The following is a 17,935-nucleotide window of genomic DNA, read 5'->3' as shown; positions in this document are numbered from 1 at the left end:
ACAAATCGGCCGTCGGGTGCCACTACTGCTCCAGGTATCAGGTAAGAGACTTTCAAATTGCTCCTGGAATCACTGTGATCTCAAACATCAGACATGCTATAAAGTATGTGTTAGGGGATTACTCAGGTTATAAAGTTAGAAGATAAAATATGTATCTATACTCAAATATTATTATTTATCTTCACATTATCCATTGTGATTTGTCTTACTAAGCATATATTTCTTATTATTTTAGAGAGACTCCCATGGCTATAATAAAGCCTAGATCTGTTGCAGTTTTAGTAGTAACAGCATTTTTCCTTCTGAGCTTCATGTGGCACAGGAAAAGAGTTCAGGTAAGAAGCTTTAAAAAATCTGTTGAATTATATTTAATGTTATTCTTTGTTTTTTTTTATCCTGTGTACTATACCTTGATATACAAATTTTATTCATCAACTCTACATGGAAAAAGACACAAACTGGGCTACAAATCCAAACATATGCATTATATTTGATATTAGCATATCAAATTAAATCTGCACTAAGCCAATAAATATAGTTCTCACATAACCACTTTCCTGAAACACCTCCTTCAGTACCAATAATTTTTTCTGCTGGAAAAAAAACTTGAATCGCTGGAGCTCGAGAAAAACTTGGAACATCATGAAGGCTATTAATGGGAGATTTCTCTAAAGGCATTTTTTTTGTCTCTGCAATTTTTTTGTTCAATACATTAAAGTCGATGGCTGTTTTTTCTTATAGCGACTTTTTTATCCAAATACTTTAAAGTCAATGGGAGTTTTTTTCTTATGGTGACTTTTTGTCCAAATGCATTAAAGGCAATAGGTGTTTTGTCTTATGGTGACTTTTTTGTCTTGGCAAATTTTTTTGTCGTGGCAAATTTTTGCAGCAGTTTCGCAAAAACATTTGCAGATGGGGAAATGCAGAATTTCACCTGAATACATGGCTGCAAAATTAGCTCATCACTAGATGCTAATACTGTAACATTTTACACTGTGAAAACCCCACATATATTTCTATTACAGATGTAACAAGAGAAATTGGTTTCAATAATGATTAAAGTGATTCTGTCATTATTTTTATGTTATAGGTTTTATTTCTAAATTACACTGTTTATACTGCAAACAATTTACCATATAAAATTGAATTCCTAAATCAACAAGTGTATTTTTTTGGGTTGTAATATTGTTGTTTAGACAGCCATTGTTATGTTTTGGTAGCCGAGGATGAGTAGAGTATAACAGTGCTTTATTAGCAGGCTCATCCAGCCATTACACAACAGTAAGCAACTCTAGCATCACAAGATGTATAGAAAGTATGCACAGTATAAGTCTTGAGCACAGTGACATCTACAGGCCATTTGTATAAACACCACAGCCATCTCAGGTCCTTTTGCCTCGTCATCTACTTTCAGAAATATCCAGTGCTGCACAATGGAACTGCTTTCTCGCAGGCTTTTGTGTGACTCAATGTGAAGGTGTAACAGTGGGACCCGGAGTTTTACTATTGAGTGCTGTAATTATATCTACCAGGGAGCTGTTATATTATGTTCGGGAGCTGCTATCTGGTTACCTACCGATTGTTCTGTTGTTAGGCTTCTGGGGGGAGGGGTGAAATCACTCAGATTTGCAGTACAGCAGTAAAGAGTGACTACAGTTTATTAGAGCACATGACATCAGTCACATAACTGGGGGCTCCTGGGAAACTGACAATATGTCTAGCCCCATGTTAGATTTCAAAATTAAATATAAAAATCAGTTTGCTCTTTTGAAAAATGGATTTCAGTGCAGAAATCTGCTGGAGCAAAGAAAGAAACGTTTTCCTGTGACAGTATCCCTTTAAAGTGGTAATTAAAACAAAACCATTGTTAACTATATGCTGTCTATTTCTATCCAGGTGTCTTTACTTCATACATTTTGTAACTGCACTGGACCTTTACAAGAGAATGTAACCTTCCCGGAAGTACCAAGTGAACTGCAAGTTAAAATAAATGACATTTTTAACAGAATTCAAAAACTTATCCCAAATGTTACTCTCTCTAACTTGAACATAGCAACAAATGGAAAGAACAGTAAAGCATTTATAGTAAATTCAAGGGAAAAGTATTGTGTTGGAGAGGATCTTGTAGTTCAGCTTGATATGTATGACGCACTAGGTAATAGGAAAACACATGGAGGAGATTTTATATGGACTCGAATATTTTCTCCAGAATTAAATGCAGCCATCTCTGGAAGAGTAGAAGATTTTTACAATGGAACATATCATGTTCATTTTCCTTTGCACTGGCAGGGGAAAATCAAGTTCTCTGCCATGTTGTTTCACCCCAGTGAAGGAATTTCGGCTCTATGGAGGTCTAGACATGCCAGTTTAGGAGTTATCGGTTTTAATGGCAGATTTGTACATCTAAAGGAACAAGCTATTACAACGTGTGGATTTAAACTTCAAACAAAGGAAGAGGTTTGTGAGTATCTGGATCCAGATGATGAAGAGGCCTTCTATTGTATCAAACCGAAAAATCTACCTTGTGAGAGCCTGCATGACATGATGGCTATTGACCTGCATTCATCATATCTCAGTGATGAGGAAAAACAACTCTTTCAAAGGTATTTCTTTACACTGGAAATTAACAGCTTTATTAAATTAACATGAAATCATAAAATTACAGTAGACAATATTTTTTAAAACAACAAGCATCTCATGACAACAATATACACAATTCTGCTGTTTTAAGTCCCTGGCAATGTGGCAAATTTGTTGCACATAGCTCCTTTTTCTGCTCAAAAAGTATAAGAGTAACTGAACACCCATATAACACACTGTATTGCACAAAAATAAGAAAACCCATAGAAAAAACCTCAGGCTCCCAGACGTCAATCCTTTTCCCTTGTCATCAGCCAAGGAGAAAGTGGCACACGGTTCCCTCCTTTATATAGCTCCCCTGGAGGAGGTGAATTTCTAACTATATAATAAACACACTCACACCTAAGCCCTTTTACATTTCCTACTATCAACATAAATGCTACATCTTCTTCAACAGGCTCCTCCAAGAATACAGATCTGCAAACAAGATGGGGTGGGGGGGGGGGTTAAACCATGCAATAACACCTTAACAGCAAGTTAAATTGCACCATTATGCACAAATACAGATCATTATCTAAGACTTTTAAATGAAAACACTATTAGCAGTGTAAAAATAAACTATATACGCATACTGGTTGCTCCTTCATGTCCTGGCTGCGGTTCTGCAATATTCCCACTTCTACATGGTAATGCACTAAAAGTTAAAGGGGAAACTTGGGACATGGGGCTTTCCAGTCAGAGAGGCCCACTCAACAATTGTTCCGTACAGCTCAGTTAGGGGCGGGCAAAAGTTCAGTCTCTAGTCTCTAGAGGGGAGAAGGTGACTTAACAATTGCCACAACCTGGGACTAAGATCTGATTGGCTGCTCCAACTTCTGGCTCACAAGCTGACCCTAGCAGCTCCAATCTTTTCATCAGGTTCACTTTCATCAATGGTCTTGCCATAATGCCAGTGGTCTCAATGGTCTTGCCATAATCCAATGGTACTTGTCACACAAATTACTCAATGATAAATACAAACAGAACCAGATTTATCAGGTGGTGGGCCCCAGCCTGCTGTCTACTATTCTCCCTCTTTGTTCAGGTCAGGGACACTGAGCTCTCAAAAATGTTTGCACATGTATTAGCTTTGTATTCCAAACACTAGATGCTACTTAACCTAGTCCCTATTCCACAGGGTCCGTATCTGTGTGAGGTACCACCGGGGCACTAGTCCCTCTATCTCTTCGATGAAGCCTCTGCTGCTCAACTAAATAACCTATGATTAATTCTCACCACCTTCAGTGAGCTTCACTCAACTAACCTACCACTATCTAACCTAACTAATTACACTTCTTAGTTTCCTGGTGTCAAAGCTGGTTGGCTTCTTTTAATCATTTCTTACAGACCAAATAACTTCTAGAACCAACCTTAACATCTAGTAATTTAAATAAAAGACCATACTGCTTGCACACTAACATGTTTTCCCTAGAATGCTGCTCAGTACCCTATGAAAGCATTCCCTCCCTTTCTGTTTAACTTATTAGCCCCCACACATACCTTTTTAATTTTTGTTTGCCACACCACCCTACAATAGGCATCCCAGTTTTATGGAGCCAGATAATTCTTTATCCAGAACAGAATCCTCAATTAATGATTTGGAAAGGAGATTGTATTCTGCTGTGCCCTTGGAGCCAAATTAAGAAATGGCATCTGTTATCCCAATCATTTAGCCTGGTACATGAGAGCGTAAACCAAATATTCACTTCAGAACAGGATACCTCAATAAGGTTACCACCAGAGGGGAGCTTGAAGTGAGATTGTTAATATCCATGGCTATGCCACTTAGTGCATCTTCCTACCTTGCGAGTTTATTTTAAGTACCTAATGACCAGATGATTAGATCCTCTACACCCTAAGTACTCCTGCTTGTACTATACCTCAATGCTCCCCACACACTGTCATTATATTGCCAACAGACTCCTTTTCTGTGGGAGATGATTGAAGCAGAATTTTCTGACCAGTTCCATCTAGAAATGGAAAGTTCCTAAATGTCCTTGTGATCATTTTATATCTTTGTCAATCCTCATATTCCTCTTAACGATGCTCTTTGCATTTCCAGATGTTTAAACCTTTCTGTGGCAAAATTATAAAATATCAATATATTCTCTTTTGCAGACCCTCTCTTTGATTTTTAAATGAGTCCTAAGAGGACCCTCAAAGTAGACATATGTGCTACCCTTTGCTAGATCAGAGATTGGTAACATTTTTAAAAACATACTTCTTGCCCATTTACAATCACCATAATCTCTTGTTCCCTCATCTGGAGGAGACATACCACATTACTTTTCTGGTTGAAAGAGCTGTAGTTACTAAGTTTGCAATGCTAGGCCCATCTAGTGATGTAGACTGAAGTCTACTGGGTTCCCAAATTGCCACAGACACTGTACTGCTTTTGGATATCCATCTTACCATTTTGCCATCACGTCCCTTAACCCTGCAATGAAATCCCTAAAACCGGCTTTTCCATTTTTTGAACTAGCTCCCTTCGTCATGGCCTGTTCCTGTTCAATGACATTACCACTGCCAGTCCTGTTGCAAAGGACCTGGCTGTGTCCACTTCAGGTGTCCCTAGAACTCCCACAGGTTCTGGTAATGTATGTCTAGATGCTCCTCCCAAGCACCTGCTACTGATTCAATTTACTTTTTGGTTGTTATAAGCCAACAGTGTTTATGAGATTAAAAGAAGACAGGAAACCCCTCCAGCTCAGCCCTCCATATAAAAGCACTGCCATACTCATACATGCCCCCTTTCTCCCAGTACAAGCACAGCCTGCGTATGAACTGGCTTCTAGTGATGGGCGAATTTATTCGCCAGGCACAAATTAGCGGCGAATTTGGGCGATTCGCCGCTGGCAAATAAATTCGTGAAACGGCCTTGAAAGTTCGTTGGCGAAAATTCACCGGCGTCAAAAAGAAATGGACACTGCTGTCCGTTTTTTGGATGAATGTGCGCCGGTGTCCAAAAGAACGGATGCTGGCATCCAAAAAACAGACGGCGGTGTCAAAAACGGACGCTGACGCAAATTCGCCCATCACTACTGGCTTCTCCTCCTGCTCTGATCTTGTTCAGCTTGTAGTAGGCCTCTTCTCTGCTCTGCTCCACCATCCCTGTTGGGATCCCTCCCATTCTGCACTCCCTTAGGCTTCATCAATATTCTCCTGCCCGATGACACTCCATGATGCTTCAAGAGAAGATACATGAAGAGTTTAAAAATCATTTAGAGAAACAAAAGGAACTGTGACTGCTTTTCAAAAAAATCAGCTCCAATCATGTAACTATTAAGATTTCAATAATACTAGATACTAAATAGCAACAGCAAGAAATTCACAATTGTGAGAACATTGCGCTAGGGAGAGTGGGCACCCTCCATGTCCGCATTCAGTAATGAAGGAAACTCAGTATAATACTATTCTGTCTGTTATGTATTTTATACTGTTCAAGCAGACCAGAATCAGAAAATATGTGGGTATATTTAAAATATGCAAAAGGATGCCGGCACTCACAATTATCAGATACAATGTGCCTGGTTGCAGTCCACATAACAACAGATGCCCATGCGTTTATGGAAAGCCATACTCCCAGGACTTATCTTGGTCAAAAATATGAATCTAATGCAAAGCCAATGTCCGAAATGTTACATTTGCATTAAATTCATCTTTTTGACCAAGATAAGACTGGTGAGTGTGGATTTCTGTCATACATGTATTTTTGTCAATTTTTACAAAGCAATGTAAGCTTAACACTTTTATTACACATTTATGTTTAAATGCAGGTACAGTATGGGAACTTCTTGACCAAGTACATCCTTTGTCTTAAAAGTATTGTTTATAGGCATTGATTATACTCTAATGTAATTTTATAATAATAATAATAATAATAATAAATAACAACATTTGTAACTAAAGTATGCTTGTTTGTTTTTTTAGGTCCAACATTGGAGTGGGAATACCTGCTAATTTTGAATTTGTAGATGTAGTGGATTGTAAAAGTGAGTTCAAATACATTATTTCTTATCTAAACACCAAAAACATACAGTATAGACATATAAACAGACATATAAACATATAGACACATATATCCACCAGGGGGCACATTTACTAAGGGTCGAATATCGAGGGTTAATTAACCCTTGAATTCGACCCTCGAAGTTAAATCCTTTGAATTCGAATATCGAATCGAAGTCGAAGGTCGAAGTAGCCTATTCGATGGTCGAAGTACCCAAAAAAAACCTTTGAAATTCGAAGTTTTTTTACTTCGAATCCTTCACTTGAGCTTAGTAAATGTGCCCCCATGTATGGCACTCCTAGGAGAGAAAGATGCTTCTCTTATAAAACACAACATTTCTTTATTTTAAAAACTTATTTTGATTAAATCTAAACTATACCTTCAGAGTGAATATTTAAACAAGAGATAATTTATATCACAATAATTGACCTTTTAAGGAACCTTACCAAATTGACATATATATTGAGCTGCCATTTTGTGATGGTCTGTGTGCTGCCTCAGAGATCACCTGACAGGAAATAATGCAGTTCTAAATGTAACATAGCAAATAACAGATATGCTCTGTAGAATGCAATGGGTTCATACACTGACAAGTACAGTATACAGGGGTCAAATGTCATATTCTACAGGCCTACATATAGGTCTGTATACTGTATCTGTCAGTGTATGAACCCATTGCATTCTACAGAGCATATATGTTATCTGCTATGTAACCTAGGCCCTTTTCTCCTTTTTTAACTTGAATGGCTGGCCCCATGGCTACACCACAACTAGTGTTCCTGAAGCAAACACAATTTTACCAGTGTTTACCAGTGTAGGGCAACAGTACAGTATACAACAAGGGTTCTGAATAAGCGACTGGTTCAAATTACTGCCTTTTCGTGCCCCAAGCTCTGCCTTTGTCCATAAAAGGCTTTTGTAGTAATATAAGCGAAGATTGAGCCAGGCACTTGCAGGTTAACTACAAAAAGTGTTTTATTCTCACGACATGTTTCGGGCAAAGCCCTTTATCAAGTAATACCCACAGTGCACCCAAACATACAATATAAGGTATAAGCCACACCCCTTTGTGTGATTAAGTGGGAAGGGCTACTGCTATTAAGGGCTACTGCTATAGGCTACTGCTATAGGGAGTATTTAGCCTAGCCCACAATTTAATGTAGTTGTGGCTATTAATAAGTGACAATCAGGTACAGTAATCATACAACCGCATTTTGATTGCATAAAATGACAAACATGAAGCACATTGGATGAAGTCCATACATTAGTGTCCATAGATTGAAGTCCATTGTGCATTCTCAAAGTCATTGTATTAACAACTCCCAGGTATTGCCATCTCGGCCTACCAAAAGGGTAAATTGCTGCAATAAATCCATCTTATAGCACAAGAAATGCATCAAATACTCAAACATTTGTTGCATCAATTAGTATTCTGCCCGAAAATGTATCAATACTACCATATCTTACTGCAATGTCGGCTTTCATAAATCTTTATAAAGGGCAGCCAAATTTTCAATTTATTATCTGTGAAAAAGAGGAACAAGAGTAAAAATAACAAAAATGGTGCAATGCTCCAGTATTCATTTAAACCGGTAAGTACCAGGCTGTTTAGCCTCTTAATCCACACTGCTTCCCGTTGGAGGAGTAGTTTTATTATATCACCTCCTCTCTGTGGTTTAGATACCACCTCCAGGACTAACCATTTGAGTTGTGATTGATTGTGATTATAAATAAAGAAGTGTCTGGATACTGATGTGTCTGTTGGGGTGTTTGATTTATAATTTCTAATGTCGGACTTGTGCTCCTTGATTCTTTCTTTTACCGCCCTTATTGTCTGTCCAACATAGACCTTAACACAAGGGCATTTTTAACAGGTATATTACACATACATACACACCCCAAACAAGGAAAAGTGCCTTTTTTTCTTAGACCCCTGAAATAACATTTGTCTTGTTTTCTTTTTGGGTTCCTCTGCACATACCTGTAGGTGGTCCCTCAGAGTGCGACCCTTTTTGTAGCAAAATAGCGGAGGTTCTGAGCAGAATTTAGACAAGACTTATCACCCTTTAAAATGGGCCAAAATCTTTTCACCACTTTTTCAGCCTGGTTGCTCTTATGGTGGTACTGACTGGCAACCTTTGAACCACCGAATAAGGAATTTCTCTGAATCTCCCCAACCTCTATAGCTGTTTTATGGAGAGTATTCTTATAATAACCTTTCACACAGAACCTATCGATTAAGGATTCTGCTGCTTCCCAGTATCAGCTATCCTACGTGCCCGTAAGAATTGCCCTTTGGGGATGCCAGAAATGCATTTTCGATTATGGAAGCTTGAATGATTCAAGAGGTTATTTCTATCTGTGGTATTTCTGTACAGATTGATGACTATGGACCCATTTTCAATTGTTAGATTTACATCTAGAAAATGTAATGATTTTTTGGCCATTTCTGTGGTGAATTTGACCATGGGATGCCTTGCATTCACTTCATTCACCATCTCATTAAACAATGATACATCACCCTTCCAGATCACTAAGATATCATCTACAAAGTGGAGATAGAGTAAAATATGGTTATTGTACCAGTCTTTCAGGAAGAATTCCTGCTCCAACTTATGGACAAATAGCAAAGGATGGGGCTACCGCTGCACCCATCGGCGTGCCTTGGCCAATAATATTCGTTCTCAAACCTAAAGTAGTTCCTTTTGAGTACTAGGGTTAGGCAATCTTACAGAGTGTTTGTAAGGTTTGTGTTCAAAAGAGCTTCTTCTACACATAAGATTGCCTCATCTTGAGGAATAGAAGTGTAGGGACTTACTATATCAATGCTACAGAGAGTGATGTCCTCCCCTAAGTTACCCAAACTGACTAATTTGTTTAACAAATTGTTAGTGTCCAGTAAACAACACTAGGGATGTGCCGAATCCAGAATTTGGCCTTTTTCAGCAGTATTCGGATTCGGCTGAATCCTTCTGCCCGGCTGAACCAAATCTGAATCCGAATCCTAATTTGCATATGCAAATTAGGGTGGGGAAGGAAATCATGTGAGTTTTTGTCACAAAACAAGGAAGTAAAAATGTTTTCCCCTTCCCACCCCTAATTTGCATATGCAAATTAGGATTCAGTTCGGTATTCTTTCACAAAGGATTCAGGGGTTCGGCCGTATCCAAAATAGTGGATTCGGTGCATCCCTAAAGAACACAGTATTTGTTTTACCAGTGGTTGTAAGCATTGATCAAAATACTTTGCCAGAGGCTCTAAGATCGAGCCATTTCCCGACACAATGGGGCGCCCAGGCGGGTTCACTAACGATTTGTGTATCTTAGGCAGGAGGTACAAAACAGTGTGTGGGTGTTCAACACATAAAAATTCTTTAGTCTCAATAGGTAGTGATGGGCGAATTTATTCGGCAGGCGCGAATTCGCGGCGAATTTTTGCGTTTTGCCGCCAGCGAATAAATTCGCGAAACGCCCGCGAAAATTCGCGGCAAAAACGAGACGCCGGTGCCGTTTCACGAATAAATTCGCGAAACGCCCGCGAAAATTCGCGGCAAAAAATCCCCGGCGTCAAAAAAATTTGTTCGAAAAAACGGACGCCGGCGCCAAAAACGGGCCCGACGTCAAAAACGGGCGCCGGCGTCGAAAAACGGGTGCTGGCATCAAAAACTAGACGCCGGTGCCGTTTCATGAATTTTTCGCCGTTTCGCGAATTTCGTGCGAAATTCGCAAATTTTTCGGCGAAGCAAAACGGCGCAAATTCGCCCATCACTATCAATAGGTATCACATTATTCATGTTTGCATCATTAATCAGACTACTTATTTCTTTTGAATATCAAAAACAGGTTCTTTACCATTCAATTTATAGTGACCAGGTACCTGTAGTTGTCTCCTGGCCTCTGTGATATACATATCTTTATTCATTACAACAAAGCCCCTCCCTTGTCTGCTTTTTTGATAATGATTGTATCATTATTTTGAAGGGATGCCAGAGCTTTTTGTTCACTCTTGGTAAGGTTATTATTATACTTTACGGGTTTCTCCCAGACCCCTCTAACAGCTGTGGTCACGACTTTCTCAAATGCTATTAAAGAGTCATTTTGTATAGTGGGAATAAAGGTACTCTTTTTCTTTAAACCCCTTTGTAACCCCGCATTCTGAACAGATTCCCCAAAACACATTTTTAATTTTAATGACTGTAAAAATTTCTGAAAATCAATCTCCCAATCAATATTATACAACAAGGGCCTAACAGAGCAGAGCAGTTATGCATTGGAGAGCTCATTTTAGCACAATTTGGGTCAAAACACCTATATAATTATACAAATGGTTCAAGCAGACATGTAGTAAACATATTCCGCTACAAATTTTATAAACAAGCCCCCATATTTTATCTATATTTTATTTGTACCAAAATCATTCTGCTATTTTGCCCTTGGGGCCTTCATATCCTTAAGTCACCTATGCTATACAATTCCTGTTTGCTAGGATATCTTAAAGAGGATACTAAAGGGCAGATTTATCAAGGTTCGAATTCAAATTCAAATTAGAATTTTCGAATTTTGTATGGTCAAAACTGTCAAATTCAACTAGGGAGTTATTGAAATTTGATTTGAGTATTTTAAAAAAATTTTATTCGATTTTCAAGATTTATCATACTCTGACTCTTTAAGAACTCGATTTTGACTATACACCTAAAACCTGACAAATTGCTGTTTAAGTCAATGGGAGAGGTCCAGGGATCAATTTGGAGTTTGTTTGCAGCCCTCCTGACATTCGAGTTTTTTTCTGAGGTTTTGTGTCAATCTAATTTATCCGACTAGTAAAAATTAGATATTTTTAATAAATAAACTATTTAAAAACTCACATGAATTAGAAATGCCGCCCCCAGAAGTTGAGACAATTTTCTTATTCACAGGAGATTTAAAGGAACAGTAACATCAAAAACACGAAAGCATTATAAAGTAATTAACAAATAATATACTGTTAGCATGCACTGGTAAAAGCTGTGTGTTTGCTTCAGAAACACTACTATAGTTCAACTTGTTTATATAAACTATAGTAGTGTTTTTGAAGCAAACACACAAGTTTTATCAGTGCAGGACTACAGTACATTATATTGCCATTCCTTTATAATACTTTCATGGGTACATTTTGTACCTGTTTGTCTGAGCTTGCAGGATTTGTTATCCCAAATCAGTCAAAAGAATAGCTGGGCTGGGATATTAAATCTCATAGAAGACAACTGACAAGTATATTGTCAAGTATATTTTCAAGTAGATTCAATTAATATCAATATTGTTTGAATCCACTACACATGAAGCAAGAATATGTTTCGTAGGGAGATCTGTACCACTGAATTGGTCCATGACAAATTGATCCAATTCATTAAGAATACATTTCTGCAGTAATGAAAAACAATTATCGTTATGGCTCCCAATCTATGACTCTAGCATTTCCTGATAATATTAGGACAGTATATAATTTATGTGAAAGTAGGGAGGGGTGTGTGTATGGATGCTGGGTTTTCATTTGTAGGGGTTGAACTTGATGGACTTTGTCTTTTTTCAACCCGATTTAACTATGTAACTATAGAACTATGTATAGAAATCTCATGATTCAGGCACACTTACTTAATGGCACCATCTTTTGCTCATGGTTAAAATGTAACTTTTATTTGGATTTAGTTAAAATGTTAATAACAAATTCATATGAAAAACACAATGACTCATGACTAATTTAAAACAAATTCATCATTACAGGGTTATAGGTTTATCTGGTCCAGATTCCCTTCACCCTGTCCTGCATTACCATTTCCCACCGGACCATTCATATTGCCCTCTGCACCTGTGCCAGCACCTATCATATTGCCCCCATTTGTACCTATGCCAATGGCAGTCAATCCCACAGATTGTCCCCAATCTGTACCTGTGCCAGCATAGCCAAAACATCCATCATATTGTCACCCCCAATCTGTACCTATACCAGCGGCAGCCAAAAAAATCCATCATATTGCCCCTGATTTGTACCTGTGACAGCAGGAGCCAAATATCCATTACATTGTTCCAAACATCTGTGTAACTGTGCCAGCAGCCACCATATTGCCCCATGTAACTGAGCCAGCTGCAGCCAATTCCTCATATTGCCCCCAATCTGTTCCTGTGCCAGCATCAGCCAAAAGATTTATCAATATTGCCCCCAAATATATACTTGTGCTAGCAGGAGCCAAAAATCCATCATATTGTCCCCAAATATGTACCTGTGCCAGCAGCAGCAAAAATCTATCATATTGCTCCCAAATATGTATCTGTGCCAGCAGCAGTCAAAAATCCATCATATTGCCCCTAATCATCTGATATTGCCCAGAAACATGTACCTGTACCAGCAGCTTCCCACAGGGAGGTGGGGAGTCTACTTCTGCCCACAGTATGAATAACAGACACGAGGGGGTTGGAACAGGTGGTTTATAAAATTGAAAAACTATTAAAAGCCATGCACAAAAGATTTAAAAAAAATTCCCCTTAAAAGTGTGCCCCCCCTTTATTGCACCCTAGGAAGGTGCCTACTCTGCCTACCCCTAGTTCTGACCCTGAATTCAAGTGCAATTATTCAACAGAATTGCTGTTCTTAAATACTACCTACAGTATATATTGGTGCCCAGATCAGAGCATTCTCTGTCTGCTGAGATTGTAAGTCACTAATAAATATTAATACCTGCCTATGTATCTTGGCACATAATTATTAGCCCATCATTGGCATTCCTTTGATAATAGGGGGGTTATTTTTTACTAAAGAAATCTTGACCAAACTCGCATCCATGATTTATCATTAAAATAACTTGAATAAATCGAATTAAGGAAAAACTCAATATAATCAAGCAAAAGCCCGAATCATATGATTTCTTTTGGACTTTTCTCCTGAATTGCTAGATTTTTTGTGCTATTGTCTGAAAACCCAGAATTTTTCTGATTATCGGACTAAACCTGACGCAAACAGCGATATCTTCAAATTGGGACAGGGACATCTCCCATTGACTTATACAAGACTTTGACAGGTTTGAGATGGCAGATTTTCAGATTCAGGCTTTTTGCTGCTTTCATTATGGATTTTTGCAGCAGTATAATAAATCACGAAAAATCTGGGGTTTTTTCCACAAAAAATGCTCCAAAATACCGACCAGAGTTTTAGCAATCAACCCCAACAAAAACCAATTGACCATGCTGAGTGCACTAAGCACCATTGTAGTGTAATATTTGTAAAATTTTAATATGTTTTAGGTGAGGAGGTAGCCCATGGTTCCAGCACATATGCTGCTGTGGAAAAGGAATGGTATGATTTATAAAATACAATTAAAGAACAATATTCAGATCTGGTTAACACTTTGCCTTGTTATTATGCCATTATGCCAGTAGTATATATCTTTCCTCTAAAGTTTGGAGTCTAAATACTGCTGAACTGGCCACAGAATAAATTTTATGAACGGTACATGAAGTCCTAATTCCTGGTGAATGTTTTTACAAATACCAGACTGAGCTGGAGCTGTACCTTGTATTCAAATATTGTACCTTGTACACTAATATTCTAATCTTCTGCCACAGTGTCCGTTTGTATCAACAAATTATTTTCCATCTGTACTGTGAACCCATAAATACTCTAATAAAGCAGAAGCCTGTGCGTACCCTAAATAAGTCACATTTATAGAATACTCCTATGTCACAGCTTTCAGCAAACCATTTCAACTATCTCAACTGGTTTGCTGAAAGCTATGACATAGGAGTATTCTATACATGTGACTTATTTAGGGTATTAACAGGCTTCTGCTTTATTAGAGTATTTAAGGATTCATAATTAATCTCAAACCTGTGGTATAGCCGTAAACTGGGTTCAGACTTTTTTGCTCATTCTGTTGTATCCATCTCTACTGTATTGCTTTATTTAATAAATGTGATCATAAAGTTAGTTTATGCACCACAAAACTTTCTTGTATTTTCCAGAAGTGTCTTCAGCAAAACCAAATTGTCAGACGGGTATGAACTCTCCATTTCCAAGTGGCTACTTTTACAAGGGTGTCTGGAACCCAGTTTATTGCAACATGTCTAACTACAATAATGCAGAAAGCTTAACCAAGTGTCTGCAGGGAAAGAAGCTTTTTCTCATTGGAGATTCAACACTGCGCCAGTTTATTATGCACTTTACAGAAGGCATTCAAAGTAAGTTTAAAGAGAAACTCTGGCTTCCAAACCAAAATTTGATAAAGAGGCCCACAAAACACAGAAACCCCTAATATACCCATCACAGTTACCTGTTTTTTCAAAAAGTATGAATACATGCCATTTTCTATGATGAAATCCAGCTGTTTAACATTTCTTCTCTTTCTGCATCATTTGAAATCCTGGCAGGGAAGGTGGGACTAAACACTGATGTTACAAATTGTAACAACTTCTCCACAGCTTACAGACAGCATGCAGGAACTACATAACCCACAATGCATTGCACTGTGATGTTCTGTTCCTTATTGAAATCCTATGTGCAGGGAATTGTGGGGTTTGGAGGATGCAGTCTAAGGACAGCTGACTGTTGATACAAAGTAACAGTGCTCAGCCAGCTCAGCAAAGTAGTCAGACAGATCAACAGGAGAGCAGGAGGCTAGGCTTAGGGAACTGTCAGAAACCATTAAAAATCATGAAAAGTCTGCATATTTTTTTAATTGATGTATATTGCAAAGTTGCTTGAAATTATGTTTACTTTTCAAAAAGCTTAAAGGAAAACTATACCCCCAAAATGAATACTTAAGCAACAGATTTAAAATGGCAATTTTCTATTTATGATTACCCAATGGCACATACTACTAAAAAAGTATATTATTATGATAATGGTTCATTTACAAGAAGCAGGGTTCTACACATGAGCTGTTTTACTCAGTATCTTTTAATAGAGACCTACATTGTTTGGGGGGTATAGTTTTCCTTTACGTTATGTTTTTGTGGAGTTCCCCTTTAATATAGCAGGACAGTTGATAGGATAAAACTAGACATTTCAGCTCTGTCAAAAGCAGACAGCTACAGGCTATTATTTTTAGAGTACATATTATTAAATCTTCATATTCTTTACAGTGAGGACAGTGAGGTTGTGGAATGCACTGCCAGGTATTGTTGTGATGGCAGTTTCTGTTCATGCTTTTAAGAGTGGCTTGGATGATTTGCTGGACAAGAATAATATCCAAGGCTATTGTGATACTAAAATCTATAGTTAGTATTGATATGGGTATATAGAATTTATGTGAGAGCATGGAGGGTCATTGTCAGAGTGTGTATGGATGGATGGTGGGTTTCATTTGGAGGGCTTAAACTTGATGGACTTTGGTCTTTTGTCAACCCGCTTGTAACTATGTAACTAGAAACAATCATTTCTCACTACTAATACTGCTTGATCTCTCAGCCGCATTTGACACTGTAGATCACCCTCTCCTCCTCCAGTCCCTCCAGTCGCTTGGCCTTCGTGACAAAGCCCTGTCCTGTTTCTCTTCTTACATCACCAATCGTTCCTTCAGTGTCTCCTACAATGGAGAAGCATCTTCTCCCCTACATCTTTCTGTTGGAGTTCCCCAAGGCTCTGTCCTGGGACCATTACTATTCTCCCTCTATACTTCCTCCCTCGGCAAATTAATATATTCGTATGGTTTCCACTACCACCTCTATGCTGATGATACTCAGATCTATCTCTCATCTCCTGATCTCAACCCAGAACTCCTAACTCGCGTCTCCTCCTGCCTGTCCGCTATCTCTACCTGGATGTCACAACGCTACCTTAAATTAAACCTCTCTAAAACTGAAATGGTTCTCTTTCCTTCAACTAACACCAGTAACATCCCAGAAGTATCCATCATAGTTAACAATTCTACTATCACCCCCTCTCCCCAGGCCCGGTGCCTTGGGGTTATTCTAGATTCTGCCCTGTCATTCACTCCTCATATCCAGTCACTTATTAAATCATGTCACTTCCACCTAAGGAACATATCCAAAATACGATCATTTATCACCCAAGACGCTGCCAAAATTCTTATTCACTCTCTCATCATATCGCGTCTAGACTACTGTAACTCTCTTTTAATTGGCCTCCCCCTCCAGAGACTGTCACCTTTCCAGTCCATAATGAACACTGCTGCGAGGCTCATACACCTCAGCAACCGCTCCTCCTCTGCCTCGCCATTCTGTCAATCCCTGCACTGGCTTCTGTTACCTTTCAGAATCAAATTCAAATTAATGACACTGACTTTCAAAGCACTTCATAACTCTGCCCCACCCCACATCTCTGAACTCATCTCTTTATACTCACCCAATCGCTTACTACGCTCCTCTACTGACCTGCTACTCAATTCTTCTCTCATTACCTCCTCACATGCTCGCATTCAAGACTTTGCAAGGGATGCACCCCTCCTCTGGAACGCTCTCCCACGGTCTGTCCGACTTTCTCCCAACCTTTCTGCCTTCAAGAAATCTCTGAAAACGCACTTCTTTGAGAAGCCTACCCTCACTCTGCTTAACTACCAAACGCAACACCACATACAGTACCACATTTCTCACCCACTTAATTCGATCTTGCCCACTCCCACACTTTGTGTATTACTCCCTTCCCTTTAGACTGTATGCCTATGCATAGGGCCTTCCTCACCTTTTTGTACCTGTATTGATTGTGATGTTTGTTACTCCATATATTCTATGTATGTAATTCATGTGATGTAGTTGTATAATCACATTTACTTTACAGTGCTATGCAACATGTTGGCGCTATATAAATACATGTTAATAATAATAATAATAATAATAATATGTAACATGCTGGTCAAACTCCAAAAAGATTTAACAGTAAGCTGGTTATTATCAATGATAATAATGTTCTCTGTTATTTTCTATTTATGGTATAGCTTTATATGGAAAATTCAGCATGTATGTTTTTATATTATGTTAGCCATGCATACTAGGGGGTGCACCAAAAACATAATTTTTAACATCAAATGAATGCCAAATCCTCCACAAAAGATTTGTGCATATTACTGAACTCATTCCAAACCCTAATTAAGCATATTATAATCTGGGGAAAGAAGATACACTTGGCTATCAGGGTTTGGATTTGGTCAAGGAATCCTGTAGAAAGTGTTTAGTGCCTCCTGCATGAATACTGTATGTAGCCCTTTTGAAACCACAGTTACCATTTTCACTTACTGCTGATTAGCTACACTTGTGGGTCTCTGCAGACTCCATGGTATCTCTTTCTCTCAAGGCCTGGTTTCTGCATGTTAACATACTCTCA

The 17,935-nt window shown here is 38.5% G+C and overlaps 1 protein-coding gene across 1 annotated transcript in view; it reads left to right on the top strand.

The window, feature by feature from the left end:
- The window catches only part of LOC108695826 (NXPE family member 2), a 53,795-nt gene that overhangs the window by 34,536 nt on the left and 1,324 nt on the right, over window positions 1–17,935 (top strand). Inside the window, exons 2-5 of the mRNA XM_041569205.1 lie at window positions 236–335; window positions 1,897–2,603; window positions 6,550–6,611; window positions 14,620–14,835. Coding sequence (XP_041425139.1) covers window positions 246–335; window positions 1,897–2,603; window positions 6,550–6,611; window positions 14,620–14,835 — 1,075 coding nt within the window. The 5' untranslated portion in view covers window positions 236–245. The remainder of the gene's footprint in view (window positions 1–235; window positions 336–1,896; window positions 2,604–6,549; window positions 6,612–14,619; window positions 14,836–17,935) is intronic.

The sequence above is a fragment of the Xenopus laevis genome, chromosome 7L (genome assembly GCF_017654675.1).
Source record: "Xenopus laevis strain J_2021 chromosome 7L, Xenopus_laevis_v10.1, whole genome shotgun sequence".
NCBI lineage: Eukaryota > Metazoa > Chordata > Amphibia > Anura > Pipidae > Xenopus > Xenopus laevis.
This window is presented reverse-complemented; position numbering and strand designations above follow the sequence as displayed.